Below are 16,475 nucleotides of genomic sequence, written 5' to 3'. Positions count from 1 at the left end.
GAAAATTGATGAGTGGTTCCACCTTGAAATAAGAACTACCACGCATCCATTTCTTCTTTATGGCCTTAAGGAGTGCTTGGTCAGAGGAGGCCGGGACATTTCTTTTCTTGAAATATTTGTATTTGACCATGTAAATGGAGGCATTTTTATTGACTAAATGTGCAGCCAAGCCCAACATGCGTCAGATTTTCCCTCAGACGAATTTAAGGAAGCTGGCTCATACTCAGACTGACCCCCAGCCTCCTCACCTTCGATGCCCTGTGGCTGGTGGCGGGCCGACTGGCACCGCACAGATCCGGTGGCACCATGCGGGAACCGACATCAAGCCGCGATGAAAGATGTCGGCCGATTGTTTCCTGTTATTGTAATATTGGGGTTAGCGGTGGGGTGGCAATTGTATGGAAGCAGTCTCAGCAATCTACATGTCTATACAAGCAAAAGTCTGTCATTGCTGATTTCCACTGTATTGCAGTATGCACACTTTTCAGGAATTGAGCCACGATAAACAATTGTTCTAGGTTACTGTATTTGGAACAGGTTAGAAGGATAACCTCAAACAATGAATCACATATTGCTTCCCTCAGACATTGGATCAAACTTGGCAACTTATGGCGTATTATCATTACAATAACATTTAGCATTTAACACATAAAGATTAGTGAGTGGGAACATAGATTGTAAGGTAGTAAACAACATATTTTATGAACTGAAGAGAATGTGTAGTCATCCTCCTGCACACACTTCATCCATTGAAAAAAAACACATCAAGGTACGGTTGGTAAAAAAAGGGTTTTTATTTTAGGTATATTTTTAACATGTTTACACCTGCCAAAGTAAATTAGAAACGAACGCCCTGAAGCTGAAGCTAGCACCTTCCACCTGTTAGCCGGTTAGTTTTAACGGCTAAAGCTAACCGATAACAAGTTTAGCTTCAGTGAGTTTGTGTATATAGGACACACACACGCGCGCTCGTGCGCAGATACGAAGGGAGAGAAAATAACAATAATAATAATAATAATAATAATAATAATAATAATAATAATAATAATAATAATAATAATACATTTTATTTATAAGCGTCTTTCAAAATTCTTACGGACACTACAGGATAACATTTTCTGCGTTCACTCAACCCAGAAGTCACAGACACTGGACGTTTTTGCCGTCATAATTGTGCCTGGGCTGTCCTTCAATTTGTAAGATTTTTTTTTTTACCTCAACTAAGGTGGACAAAAGAATAACCGAACATTTCTAATATGAGGGTAACATATTCTTTTTGTGAAGAACAAATGTTGAACTCAAGTTTTCTATTCAGCCGTCATTACGTTTTGAAAGCTTAAATCTGAGCGATGGCTGCTATAGCTAACTCAAGTAACGGGATCTGAGATTTGCGGAAACATTGTTATATTCTATGTCAACGTGAACAGTCGTGACGCAAAACTTTGGGTTTGAGTGGAGTGACACGAGAACGAAGCGGGGTGGTGGTCTCCGTGGGGGGCGTAGCAAAGTCCAAGTGCACCGCCCAGATGAGTGGGCAAAGTTTTGGACAAGTCTGACTCGCTCGCACTGGCGAGTGGCCGCATCCTCCAAGCGTGGACTAAAACCATTGTAGCTTAACTTTAATTGTCGCCTGTCGCTTTGAAAAAGGTATGTGTATACCACCCTTTTACCTTTGTTAGCGTTATGTCCCATTTTCTTGAAAACGGGGTTTTCATATTTGTAAACATTAGCTATTTTGGCACACGCTGTTGCGGGTAGCCCAATTTATAACGCCACTTTCGCCACATTTCATCCACTTATTTTTTACCACCTGCATTTTATTATTTTCTTACTTTGGAAATCACACTTTCCTCTGAAGTTGATTTTACGCCATATAAACGCTTAGTATTCACAAATATTAAGCTTCTCGGACCGGCCGCTAACATTTCAAGTTCATCAACACTTTCGCAACTTGTACCTGATGGCGTTTTTTCACCGTCCGGGAGTTTTATTTTAACAATCAGTTTACATAGACTTTTCCTTTCCCCCCGACAATGTTATTCAAACAACAGGAGTTGCTCCTGCTCCTTATCTGATGCCGCATTGTGATTTTATTTTAAGCAAAAAGCCTTGAAAAAAGCGCTTCCTGAAACATTCCCAATCCAGGGACCAGACTGGAGATAACCTCCGAACTTCCTATTGTGCATCAAGGAAGAATAAGATGATTTAGCAAAAACCTGAGGTCTACTTTTTTTGCAGCAGTATAGTCTGTTATGTAATCGACTAGTGGTAATAAGAAAATATATACATTTCGGTATCCCTGAATTCCCTCGGAATGGATTGGATTGGTTTAGCCTTTATTCGTCTCGCAGTGGAGAAATGTACATTTCACAGCAACAAAGATTATGGAATGAAAGAAAGAAGTAGAATGCTGTTGTTGTTCAACCCCATTTTTAATTTTCCACCATTGATGTTAAAATCCCCATTCAAATTTGTCTATTCCAGGCCCTCAGAGTGAATTAACAGACGCATATATCTGCAGTACACTCACAGAATTCTACATCCACATCCCTTGAAGCGTCAGCTGGAGACCGTCATGGAGTTCCTCGGTTTTCTTCTTTGCCTAACTGTCGTTGTCTCAGGTGAGTCACATGATTTCATATTATACCTTCATCAACATATACCATAAATACTACCTGTGCACAGTATATTTAAACGACAAGCCTGCAAAATCCCACCTATAAAGCGACAGCAGTCAGTGGTCAAGTGTACTTGAGATCTACCCCAAAAAAGTCCCTAAGAAAAATACTTCATCCCTATTTTTCATTAAACTATACAGTCCTGTAATCTTGAATTCTATTTTAACTACAACATTGGATCCATAACACCTGGCCTACAATATTCTGCATCAAATTGAATTTTGCTCAATTAGCAGCTGTTTATTTTACAATTGCGGAAACTCCCAGCTTTGCTTCTTACGAGGAGGAGGACACGTGATAAAAGTAAAACATTTGTGGCTATGCTCTTTTTTTTTTTTTTTTTTTTTTTTTTTTTTTTTTTTAAGATCATATTGTTATCGTTGTAACTTTCCTGATGTGTATTGGGAATTACTCCATTGTGAAACTGATAAAGGTTATCTTATCATATCTTATAAATGCTAAAATCCCACTTTTGTCACCTTCAATCAGCCAGGTACATACAGGCTAGTGGTGATCACCATCCATTTTTAGATTGAATGCTAGGCCCCGACTGATATGAGACTTTTGGGTGATACATATTTTCGATTTAAACTTATTTTTCCATAATTTTTCAATTTTATTTGTTCTTATCATTTGCTCTGATGCACCCCAAACCTGTCACTGTTAAATTAAAAATAACAACAGTTTTCTTCTATTCCTCCCACTTTTTCTGAAAACAATTACATTTTAGTCATTCAATTTTACAAAAAAAAAACTACCATAACATGCCAAATTGGGTTTGCTGTCAAATACAGTGATTTTTTTTTTTGCCTTGAGTGCTTCAAGGCACCATTCAAGAATCAATTCCCAGACAATCAACATAATTGTCTATTTTTCAATGATGTGCAGCTCTGACTGAGACTGTCAAGGGGTAAATTTGCAAAGTTATCAAGCACCTAACTGAGGTATTGATTCTAAAATCATCACTATTTTATTGAGTACTGAGTAGCATATTGATAGGTGGGGGAAGAGTGCAGAATATTCTATTGCAGCAAACATTTCAGTTGGCATTTGTGGACCTCCTGCTGTGGTCGTGCCCACCCTGCAGGATGCCTCAAAGTACAAAAGCGCATTATCCACCGCCTGGAGAAAAAGCGAGGTCTACTGAAAAATATTTAAAAGGGAAATAGAGAGAAGTCATCATAAGATGTACAGTGTGAGAAGTTGACGGTTCCCTTTTTGCAGCTGCACTGAATGTGAAGCGAGTATATATTCCAGAGTGGAAATCTAAACGAAGATGATAAGATGCGGAAGGGTTTTCTCAGACGAAAGGAGGCCGATGTCATGCGAAAAATCGGCGTGGCGAGTCAAAACAGGCCACTTCCTGTGTTTTAATGCGGCGTGAGCCAACCCCGGGCGGCCGTCAGACTGGGTGGCAGGGAGACAGACGCGACCACTTGTCGCTGGCCAGACCGATTTCAATCTCCTTCAGTGTTATGCCCCTCCCAAATAACAATCCACTTCTGCCTGCCTTGCTTTTCCTCTCTTTCAACTCCCCATGCACTGCAAAGAAGGCACCAGTGCCAATCTCCTTTATTCCTCATGTATCATTGTGAACTCTTGACTGACCAGAAACTAAATTGTTTGTGACCCTCCCGGTAAGGAAGGAAAAACCTCACTGTGCAAAATTCATCATATATAAATAATGACATGGAAAATCATCTGATAAAAGCCATACATATTTTTGTGAGCCAATGGTTATTTTTATATTATTATAAACAAATAAATAGCTTCCAATTTTCATTTCTTTCACAAATATCGAATCAAATTGTTTTCATTGTTCTTACAGGCTTCCTTATATGCTGTTGTTCCTTTAACATCTTGTCCAAACTCTATGCAAACCCAACACAGGATGATTGGCCCACAGTGAATATTGAACAAGTGTAACATTTATGATTGTCAACATGGCTGTTTTCTCAGCAGACTGCGAAGACAGGAAAATAAATAAAATCACCTTGCAGGAATCTTATTCAGAATCATCTTTTAGAAACATCTGCTTATTGGACCTTTTTGGATTTTATTTTGAAAAAATGAAGAAATCCTCAGATACACCCAGGTAATTCATACATATCATCATTGCTTTAGCCTTTGAAAAAAGTACCATATTTTCCGGTGTAAACGTGCACCCAAAAGCCTTTATTTTCTTCAAAAGATGACCCTGTGCCTTATACGCCGGTGTGCATTATATCTCAAGTAATATTGAGCCACATCAGGTCTCCCAACTACTGTCAGCATCGACCAACTCCATTTTCCCCTGTACAAGACGTAGTTCGTAACCCCTGCCTCGACTGTAGACCATTATAATGTGCTGTGGCTTATATTTGGAAAAGTTTTATATATTCATACATTATATTTGGAAAACCTTTTTCATTCATTGAAGGTGCGCCAATAGTTCAGTGCGCCTTGTATATGGAAAAAGTTAGATACACCATTCATTGGGGAAGCGCCTTATACTCCTGTGCACCTTATACACTGGAAAATACAGTAGCAATGCAAAGTGTGGCGCTTAAGTTTTATCACATTTCTAACTTTGTATTCTTAATCTCAAGTAGTACATCTTCTGGGAAATGTCACCCAAAAACAATTAAAATAATGCAAAACACTCGCCAAACTGAATCTCCTTCAGGTATGTTGAATGGTGAAGTTTTGTGCCAATGCTTATTTTATTTCAACAACAAACAAACACACACACGAACAAACAAACATGGACTATTCAAAAGAATTCAAACATTGTTCCTTATTGTGATGTCTGGCTCAGTGCACTTATTCCGCAGTTAGCTTGCCCTGAACGGCTCATTAGTCGTTGTCGAGATAAATGCCTCGTCAGCATGGCGACCACTTGTGCCCATGTCAACATGCCTGCTGTCTCCACTGATAAGACCGGGCATTATGTACTCTGATATCTCTCGACCGTTTGTGCCCACGGGCGGACCCACAGGGTCTCGCAGGAAGGACCTCCATTTGGATGGATCTGCTAGGGTGCAAAGTCACGGGCCGTCTTGACTGACCAATGACCTAAAGTACTCAGAGTTGAAAGTGTGAGCTCATTTGTCATCAAGGCTGAGTCTTATCTTAATTTCACTCAATCATTTACTCGGGATGCGAATTAATGAGGATCACGTTATGCGGGAGACCATACGCGCTTTAATTGAACCTCACAGATTAGTCACACACACACACACACACACACACACACACACACACACACACACACACACACACACACACACACACACACACACACACACACACACACACACACACACACACACACACACACACACACACACACAAAGTAATCTCGCACCATTCTTTTCGCATCGAGGCTGAGGACTTTTCCCAAAACATGACATCCGAAATACCCTACAAAATGCTTCCATATTTTTGCCTGTGTTTGTAAATTAATAATCATGAATGGTTGCCATTGATTGAGGAAAAAAAGCAGATAAATAAAAATATACATTTCGTAGTATTTTATGCCATCTGCAGTCAATACAAAAAAAGGTAATTCAACAAATATAAGACAACCGATGAATTTAATGATTTTCTCTGTTGTCACCCGTACTCAATTCTAAGTTTTCATTGTTGTTTTCTTGAAAGAAGAGAGTGGCAAGAGCAACAAACTACCATTGTGTCTTGCTTTTTAAATGTATGTATTTATTTATGAATTCAGTTTTTAAGTCATGAAATTCAGCATCTCAGCTCGCCACTGTACGAGTGCTCAGCTGAAGGGAACACTGTTCAAGACCAAGACTTTCCCTCGTCCAGAACTTGCAGAGACCAAATTGTTTGAGAGTCAAGACTGAAACAAGAGCTAAACAGAGTCATGCCGAGACGTCAACAAAATCAGGAACATCAAAATCTAATTTAAAAACAATGACAACGTTGAATAATTAAAATGCGCTTCATCTTGAATTTCCATTTTGTTTTAAATACTTTAGACATCCTAAAAATATCTCCAAAAACTGGAGTTGCTACATCCTGATGGTTGCCGTAATAATGTGTTTTGGTTAATTCATTTGTTGTTTTACCAAGTGCTTGTCCTTATTGTGACATTCACAAAATTGAAGAATTGTGAGGTATTGACTGGCCTAGATGTAAAATCAGACTCGCCTGAAACCAAGACGAGCCCGAAACATTTGGAAGTTGGAGTCTGAGATAAAACCAATACCTCAAACACATGTCTCAATAACATGACTTTTCAGTTCTCCAGTTGTCTGTGGAGCCCAGTTCCCTGAAGTTCTTCCTGAAGTGTCCTCTCCACAGAGTACTTTCCCAACTAAAACTTAAAAGTTCTATTTTGAATTTACTTTTTGTTAATAATCCTAGAATGAATAAAAATCCTCGTGAGACTTTGAAAACAGACGCATTCCCAACGAGGTGTTTGCTAGCCTCTTGATTCGAGTCCTGGGTGGGTCGTCTTCCTGTTGATTCAGGTGCTACGTGGCCCAATCTATATTTATAGACCTGAGATCCCTATCGCATTTTCGTAGCCCCGTGTGACAATGTGTGTGTGCACATGTTGACGCAATAAGAAAATCCTGAGTGCATTGGAACAAATCTTTAATTCACGTCCCAGGAAAACACTAGTAAGATTTTTATAGTCAGACCAAATCATGTTTTCATTTTACCCGGCATAAATAAAAAAGTCGAGAAAATCTGTCCTTCAAAGTGCACCGTGAATGATGTCATAGTTAATATCCATTTGTGACACGAGAGTGCAATCACACTGCTGTCATTTCCAAGTGCCGCTATGGCTCCTCAGTTGGCAATTTCCATACTTGGTCACGACATTGAGTGACTTGGCTGACGTTTCCTGTATCTGTTTTGCAAGCAACTAGCGACATTTTGTAGATGTAAATAATTATTTCACTGATTATTTCACTAACAAAAGTTGTTTAATTTTGTAATTTATTGCCGGTCAGATGTTTCGTCGTTTTGTTTTCCTCATTTTCTGCTTTATTCTCTGATTCTTAGTAGTTCGTACGTCCACTTTCCGAGTACCTAAAATACAGTGGCAGGCTATGCATATCACCCCTGGGCCTTCAGTTGGGCCTTCACCCCTGAATCAATCCACAGATGTGACTGTAAATAAAAAGTGTGGCATGATTTACGAGAGGGTCCCCTTAGCTAGGGAGTAACTTGTGAAGAAATATTGTCATTAAACTGTTCCCATTTTTACCATGAATGTGTGGATTCATGATTTGGTGTCAGAAGTCGCTCTTTCACACCAATGAGCAGATTGAACAACACAATGGCATCAAAAATAAAATTGCAATATTACTTGCCATTTTCTGACATATTCAAAGCCTTTCTTAATGATGTCCATTTTTTGTTAAAGTCCTTGAAAATGGCTTTAACAGTAAATCTGCGACCAAATCATTTCTTCTCCTTCCGCGATTGTGGGTTGACACACCCGCAATTATATCAACACAATGTATTTGCTTATGCAGCTCGCTACAGTTATAGTGAGCTTGCTCTGGCCAGTATGCTCTTGTAACTAGAGGCTAGTGATACTATGATTGACTGGTGACTAGCCAATCATAGTTTGCGAAAACTCTGACATTACCCAGGCCTGCGAGCAGGTCCTGCACGTCACCAACTCGAAATCTGATTGGTTAAAGCAACAGACATTATTTAAAGCAACAGAGTCATCGACACCGCATTTAATGCGACAGGGCCTGCAGAACTGATTGTGAAGGCGTCCAGGTAGATTTCTGACCATGGAAACAAATGATGGCTGAAATGTGATTGGTTAAATATGAAAACACATTCTGGAAGCAGCACAACAGGGGATAAGCAATAAAAGGAAGCTGAAATTGGAATTATTTAATAAGAATTTATGGACAAAACATTAGTTTGTGATTCAGATTTAGGCCAGCAGAGAAGGCCTTGCAGTCCATGACGGCCCACCGCTGCTAACATGTAGAAACCACCGTCTCCCTAAACTTCACTCATTATGGCAGTTATAACTTTCAAGTTTGCCCTTTCCTCAAAAACCCGGGTGTTCTTAAGTCTGTTTCGATTTCAACAACCATGCTTGCATTTGTGTTAAAAGCTGTCTGACAAATTTCGTTTAGGATTCTGCTGTTAGCGAAAACCTCGACGTCGTTAACATTTGCAACTTTTTCTCATCACTGGAAGTCAAACTCCAAACTGCTGCAACATTTTAATTAGCTCGTAATGCGTTGTGGGAGTATTAAACGAGCTATCTGAGAGTGATAACCTCTCTCATCTCATAAGCACCATGCATTTCCCCTTGTTTCCACGCGACTTGCGTCTTTACTTGAATATCAGAGCCTTCATGTCGCACCTGCCTTTCAAAATTAGAGGTCATCCATATGCGCTGGATAGAAACGATCTAAAATATCGAAAAACAAAAGAAGAGGCCGCGCCTCTCGGCTGGTTGCGGATGGCTCATTGATTGTTGCATTGCTGCATCAATATCTAGTGTTTGGAAACAGATATTGTGCCATTTGACTCCGTTTTCAGTGGCGCTGAATTAACACGGAACATTTCGTCGTTGAGGTCATCTCAACAGCAGGGATGATGATGAAACTCCATATTTTGCGATACTGAGGGCAGATCCCACTCAAATAGATGCCAAGACTCAATTAATCACCTCTCCAAATATACATAGTGCTACAAAGTCGCAGTTCTGCGTATTACCGACATAGGACGTTGCGAATGCTGTGAATTGCGTGAATACACTATATATGAGGTGTACATAAAAGTGATATGTTATCGTTTACGACGCGACAAATGATAGCATCGTAGCAAACGTGCCTGCGTGGATGCGGAATGTCTCATTACGGGCATAAAGCGAGCACAGAGGAAGTGAGCCATAGACCTTCCATACGGCACCGCCGCACTCCCTGTTCTGCCGGCTTCCGACAACGATGAGGCGACGGACGAATGGCTCCCCGCGGGGTAAACAGCGCTAGTGTGAAGACAGGCTGTCTCCAGGCTCGGCGATTACGTCCTGGTTTCCGTTCCAAACGCGTCTTGGCTGGAGCACCCATTTTGGCTCGTGGCCTTTTTGTAGCCGTCAAACCTTTGACACCACTAATCACCGCGTTGTGAGTGCGTGTGTCTTTTTTTATGGATAGCTTTTCAGGTGGTTGAGGAAGCAAGATGCTCAGGAAGGTTATGTGGTGGTGTGTAGCAAGCACAGGGGTGAGAGGCCAAGGGACAGTGCATGCCCCTGCAGAGTACTGATAAGAGCTTGTTTACCTTCCTGTGGATGGTCAGGCCTCAATCTGCAGCTGCGGAAACTCTGGGACAATAGGTGTGTGTGTGTGTGTGTGTGTGTGTGTGTGTGTGTGTGTGTGTGTGTGTGTGTGCGCTCACGTGTGCCTGTTTGCGTGTTTGTGTGTAAGTGTGTGCGTGCACACTGTGTTGTAGCCATGACGTTGGCATATTCCCGCCCAACTATGAAAAGAAACTTTTGCCCCTTCCCCATTATGATTCCTTCTCCAGACACAAACACTTTTCGGAGAGAGAGCCAGAGAGAGACATAGAGACACAGACAGACAGACAGACAGACAGAATTAATCTTTTCATTCGTTGGGGATTTACAAATTGGAGTGACTGAGGACAAACCATCAAGTTAATGCAAAAAAAAAAAACAAACAAAAGAACGCGTTGACTTGAAATCCAAAAATAACGGAAACCAAAGAAATATTAGATGAAAAATCAACATTGCATGGAAAATACACAAATATGAGTGAAATTGCAGTAATATTACAACATATCCATAGACATGTCAACACAAATATTTAAAAGAAAATGAAAAAAACAGACACTTGGAAAAAGTAGGGAAAAAAATGACAATTACTCAAACATATTTTTAACTTGCCATTATGGTAGGGAGAAAAAATTGGAATGAAATTGACACAAAATTACACGGCTTTACGACCACGACTGGCCCCTCCCTTTAACTGGTGCCAGACACCAAATCTTGAGAGTAAACCCCGGCAATGCCGGCATATTCACTCACTGGTCGGCAAATTCACCTTTCTCAACTATTGCCTGATTTTGTGCATCTTGTAGCCTCTTTGTGCCACAGAACTATGTTGACGTAAGTTTAGGAGCCTTCCCCGAGAAAAAGAAACTAAGTAACCCTTGGTTACGTCCAGTGAAGTGGAAAAACCAAAACAAAGACAGCAACAATAAAGGTTTATATTATAACAAGGATATTTTAAAGTCCACTATTGCATTTACAATATCACAGTATTCAACCACACTAGCAAATTGATTCAGCCCCGCACCAAAATTCAGTTGTGATTAATTGCCAAACATTGCTGAATCGAGTCATCTGCAATTTCATGGATAACTCCTCCATCATTTCGAACACGGGCTCATCGCTTTTCCTTTCTCTCCCACCAAAAGTAAAAACTCACTTCAGTTGACTTTATTATTTTTTTTTCCTCTTCTTAATCAACCCCATTGATGTTTAACAGAGCGCGGAGCAACTTGCTACACTCAACGGAGGATTAGGAGCGGTTTGGAAAATATTGTTCACAAATACAGTACTCCCTGCAATGCACCGTTGGCCGTACTACTTTAAAAAAAATAATTGTGGATAGTTGTGCATCCTTTTCTACTCACGTTGTGTGGTGCACGTATGCTAAATCAGTGCAAACATGCCAAAACACTTGCTGTCAGGAAGAACTATAGGATGCCAGCCAGTAAGCTAGCCAGCTCTGTGTTTGGCGGCATTGAACCCCCTGTAGATAAATCATCTCAAAATCTCCATGAACACCCAAAACACAGTCACCAGTTGCCCTCAATGGAGCTGAAGTGCACTCCGCATAATTATATTGGTCCTACACGCACGGTGAGCTTTCATTTAAGGAGGCCCTGCTCGGCCTTCAGAATAATAAGAGTGTTTTCATTGAATCCTGGAAACAAATGAGAGGAATACTCTCAGAGGGACTAAGACCCCCATGGATAGTCCATTATAGGGAAGATGATCATGCTTGCTTGCGAGTCTTTACATCGTTAAAGAAGCAAATGTTAAACCGAACACCATTGCTACACGGTAGCGATACAAATATGAATGTGATATTTTGCAAACTCCAGCTCGATTGCAGTTTTGAAACCATTACATATATATATATATATATATATATATATATATATATATATATATATATATATATATATATATATATATATATATATATATATATATATATATATGCTTCTCGAATTAGTCATTATTACATTATTTATACATCCAGTTATTCCAGGATGTATGCATAATTCGCAGCATTGTTTGCAAAAACAAAATCTGGACTCTCGTACAGTAAATAGCACAGCCACCTTATGGTGATGCAATACAGCTACATGCGTCTGTGTAAGCTCTCAGTCGTACAGGAGTGGTCCATCGATGAGAAGGTTTCTTCAGCCGTCATCTGTACAAAAGTGAAGGTTTCGGACGTTTCGCCTCCTATCCAAGAGGCTTCGTCAGCGAACTAAAGTCTGACTGGTCGTATCGGCCCTATTTATATATCCCTAATGTCCAGACATGGTGGCGCCGGACACAGCTATGATAGGTCCCTACTCTCAGGTTGGGGGGGCCCCTGTGGCCCCACTGATTGTTCCTACATTCCTGACTAACGACTGGCCTATTACTCCCACTCCCACCGGTATCACCTCATCAGCATAACGACCCTCATCAGCATTACGAAAGTTGCCTAACCTGTTTTGCCTAAGCAGGCTATTGTATGAACGATCATTAGGGATATATAAATAGGACCGATACGACCAGTCAGACTTTAGTTCGCTGACGAAGCCTCTTGGATAGGAGGCGAAACGTCCGAAACCTTCACTTTTGTACAGATGACGGCTGAAGAAACCTTCTCATCAATACAGCTACATATATCAATAAGCTTTTTATTTAATACTTGCACTATGTACAGTTTTTTATGAAACATTCTTGCACGTTACAGTCTTCCTCAGTCCTCTGACATCGTTTATCATGCTTTGAATATCATGTTTTTATCTTTTCCACCCCCCCTACCTCCTTTTCAAATTGCTGCTGTGGACTGCAAATTTCCCCATTGTGGGACGATGAAAGACTTTCTGATTCTGATTTTATATCATGCAATATGATCGGACATTCCAGGAGGGAAAAAACATTGCTCATTTCGATACACATTGATTATTTAATTTTCTTTTGATGTCATATTGATACTGTACCACAAGAGAAAATGCGACTATGATAATTTATTACATTCCTCATGATTGTAAGAGTTACGACGTTCAGAGCTATTGGATTGGATTGGATTTGCCTTTATTAGTCTCGCAGTGGAGAAGTGGAGAAGTTTAACCCCCTTTCAAGTCTGAAATCTGTCACGATTTGAACTCCTGGCCAATTTCAAGTCTGTTTGGGGCATGGTTATCTGTTAAAAGTGCAGTATGTGTACAGGATCTGTACAACTTGTGCTAAAGGAAATGAATAAATATGAAGTTACAGTGTGAGCACTAATGTCGCACCTTGCAGCTTTCACGCATTCTTACCCTTCGGTTGTTAGCTTTGACTGTCCATTGATGTGGATGGCTCATTCAATGATAGATTACAATCAACCGATGATACCTTGTAGCAAATATAGCAAACAAACCAAACCTTGTATTTTCATACCACCACGGGGCCATCTGAGTTCAGCATGGTCTAAAAAACACTGGCAACCGCTGCAATGGGGGCATTTGTCTGAATTCCCGTGAACGGCGGCTGTTGTTGTTTCCCTCCCCCCCACCCGCCGGTACACAGTAATGATTTATCTTGTCAGATGTAAGACTGTCTCCGTAGGGATCCTTTCTCGAATAAATCTGTCAAACGGAAAGCCTCACTTCAGGAGAAGTTGCACTGTGAAATCTGGTGGGAGGAGAGCTGTTGCAGGAAAGTGTAGAAAACGAGTGGAGGCTCAAGCGAGGTGCTGGAAAAACATTATTTATGTATATACCTATTGGAAAATCAAAGCAGCGACTGGTGTTTGTGCTGCCCCCCTAACAACATAAAAACAAAATGAGGGGTGCAGTAGGTGGCCTTTGCAATATTTGCAATGGCCACCTACTGCACCCTGTAAAATAAAGAGACGGCAGAGAGCTTTTTAGACGACTGCCAATCAAACTTGTACTCCTGGAGTGAAGCACTCAGTGTCATTCCGAGAGAGCTTTGAGAGTGAAGGCAACGAGGTTAGTCAAAGGGATGATGTTCGCAAAAAGCAACACCACTTGTCACGTACACTAACCTGCGCCTGAGAGGAGCGTTGTCATGAGCGCAAAGCCCCTCCCTTGGGATATTTGCAGAAGTCAGTCATTTGCTCAAGGTATAGTTTTCTGGTAAAATCCCAACACAGGTCATAAGGTAATTGAACATTGAACACAAATGTAAATTTTCATCTCTGGATATTTCCCAGTAAATACAAATTCAGAGAGGAGTTGATTAAATTAGATTATAAGTAGGAAAAACTAAATATAGGAGCTGCCGTAAAGGCAGTGTAGAGATGTGGTCGTCGGCTAACGGTCTTCTCATTGAAGCAACTAAGCTTTTGGGACATGCAAATTGTTACTCATTTGAAGTACGGCGCAAAGACAAACATTTGTGTTAAGTTGTCACAGGGAAAATTGGGATTCTGGGAGATTTTGAGGAAAACTGCTGTTGTTAGACGTCCGTATTGTAAAAAGCCACAAAGCTTTTCACTGTTCATTAATACACCCCTCCAACCCATTAGCTGAAAGCATTGTGTTCTCTTCTCGTAAAAGTAACACATTTGCACCGAGTTGCGTCGAGAGGAAGCAAAACTCTTTCTAGATCAGGCGTGCTCACACTTTTTCAACACGGGAGCTACTTTTGAAATGACCAAGTCAAAATAATCTACCCATTATATTTATTAAGAAATATATTGACGATTCTTGCAACTTATGTTGATGTATAACCACATATGTAGCACAACATAATTCTGTACATTTTTTGCCATTACGTACCTGAGTTCACGCTGATAACTGGCAGATGAGACGAACGCACTTTGGAAATATCATCGTGAAAAAAAAGTCCCATTCCATATGAAAGTGATTTTTTTTTCTTCTTCCTTGGTGTAGCTCCCCCACTCATTTTTATACCCTATCTTACGCTTAAGAGGCTAAAACCGAGCGAAAATTAGGATGTAACTAACGACTAGATTGTTAACTTTGCGTTATTTGAGCACGCGCAGTGTACCTAATAGTGAGATGTCATCTGATTGGTTGTCCGGTGTGTCAATCAAGGAATTGGCTGATTAGCTAACGTTGAGTTTTTTTTCCCCAAAACAACTCAACTTTATTTGTATAGCGTCAGTTCATGACAAATGCCACGCGACCTACCAATAGTACCTTGGAGATCGATAGGTCGATCGCGATCGACGTATTGAGCACCCCTGTTCTAGATCTTCCAAAGAAAACAGTTATTTCTTCAGGGGATGGCGAGCTGAGCCAACGTTGTGAGCTGAAGGTTATCATGTACTTTTCCTGTAAAACCACACACTGTGTCGTTTCCTCAAACTCGTGTATGGGAGAAGTATAATGTGAACACAAAGGTTTATCGTTGCATCTTGGCATCCCTTCTTCACGATAGTGACGCGACGGACAGATCTCCCGAGGGGTTAATTAACAGCTACTTGGTTTTTAAAATACTACAATCGTTCCTCAAAGCCTTTCGCTTACTTGACCATATCGCTGATACCCCAAGACACGAATTGGTGGAATTCGGTTCAGTGAGTCTCTTCTCCCCATTCGCTAAAGCCAAAACATCAAACTGGAAATCAGCAAGCTGCCGTAAACATACCCACCTCCTCCCCCCTACCCATGAAATAGGAAATTGAGGTGGCCGATATAAGTGGATAAAGAGGACATGGAATGGAATAGTCCTCTATACCTCATTTACCAGCAAACCGCTTAGTGAGGCCATTGGCATTTCCTGGGTCACAAGGGCAGAATGAACGCTGTTTGCATTCTATGGTGCCTTGTAAAAATGTGGCGCATTAACCCCCCCTCGCCACATTCTCTTACAAATGCAATTGACACGATTTATGAGCGAGACCTCTTGGGGTGACTGTCATGGAAAGTTGATTCCATCACAGACGAACAAGAGAAAAAAACATCCTTTGTGATCATGATGGCTATTGAGCTTGAGACTAGAACGCGGAGAGGCAGAATAACAGGAAGCCAGCCATGACCCCTGGCGTGATGGGGATGGACAAAGACAAGCTGCGGTACAGACCACGGAGGCGTGAAGTTGTTCCACGAAGGACACATGTGCCTTTCGTGCCACTTTCAGTTCGTACCAAAGCTTGTAAGATTTGCGACATTAGCTTAGGACAAGGCGAGCTTTAAGCGAGTGAGCGTTAGGACATCTATTAGAAGTGCTAATGGTTCACTCTTGACTCGTTTGTGGTCAAAGAATCACAGGACAGCGACTATGCGAACTTGAACTGACCATTGTGGCACAAACGTTCTTGGTAGTAAAACGATAGGATGGACACAATTGCTCGATAAAAGTTCTTGAAGTAGTCATGAAGGAAAGACCCCTCTGAACTAATCTGAGCAGCATCGCTTTGCCATACCTTGCAGGTCATACAGTCGTTCATGAATTACCGCTCTCCTGGGATCTGGGTCTGGAAAAAAAATCACTGCTTCAAATTGCTGTGGAAAAGTCACATGACCTTTCGTTTAATGGTTTTCGTTTTTGAGGAAATTTTTGATGGTACTTCTCTG

The 16,475-nt window shown here is 40.9% G+C and overlaps 1 protein-coding gene across 1 annotated transcript in view; it reads left to right on the top strand.

Annotated features, from left to right (window-relative positions):
• Window positions 1-1,507: 1,507 nt before the first annotated feature.
• Window positions 1,508-16,475, top strand: part of eng (endoglin) — a 41,920-nt gene continuing 26,952 nt past the window's right edge. Inside the window, exons 1-2 of the mRNA XM_089020691.1 lie at window positions 1,508-1,647; window positions 2,485-2,621. Of these exons, the coding sequence (XP_088876817.1) occupies window positions 2,576-2,621 (46 nt within the window). The 5' untranslated portion in view covers window positions 1,508-1,647; window positions 2,485-2,575. The remainder of the gene's footprint in view (window positions 1,648-2,484; window positions 2,622-16,475) is intronic.

Source organism: Hippocampus bargibanti, linkage group LG18, assembly GCF_051943395.1.
Source record: "Hippocampus bargibanti isolate YZ-2025 linkage group LG18, ASM5194339v1, whole genome shotgun sequence".
Classification (NCBI taxonomy): Eukaryota; Metazoa; Chordata; class Actinopteri; order Syngnathiformes; family Syngnathidae; genus Hippocampus; species Hippocampus bargibanti.
Note: the sequence above shows the minus strand (reverse complement) of the source record. Positions and strands in the feature narration are given on the sequence as shown.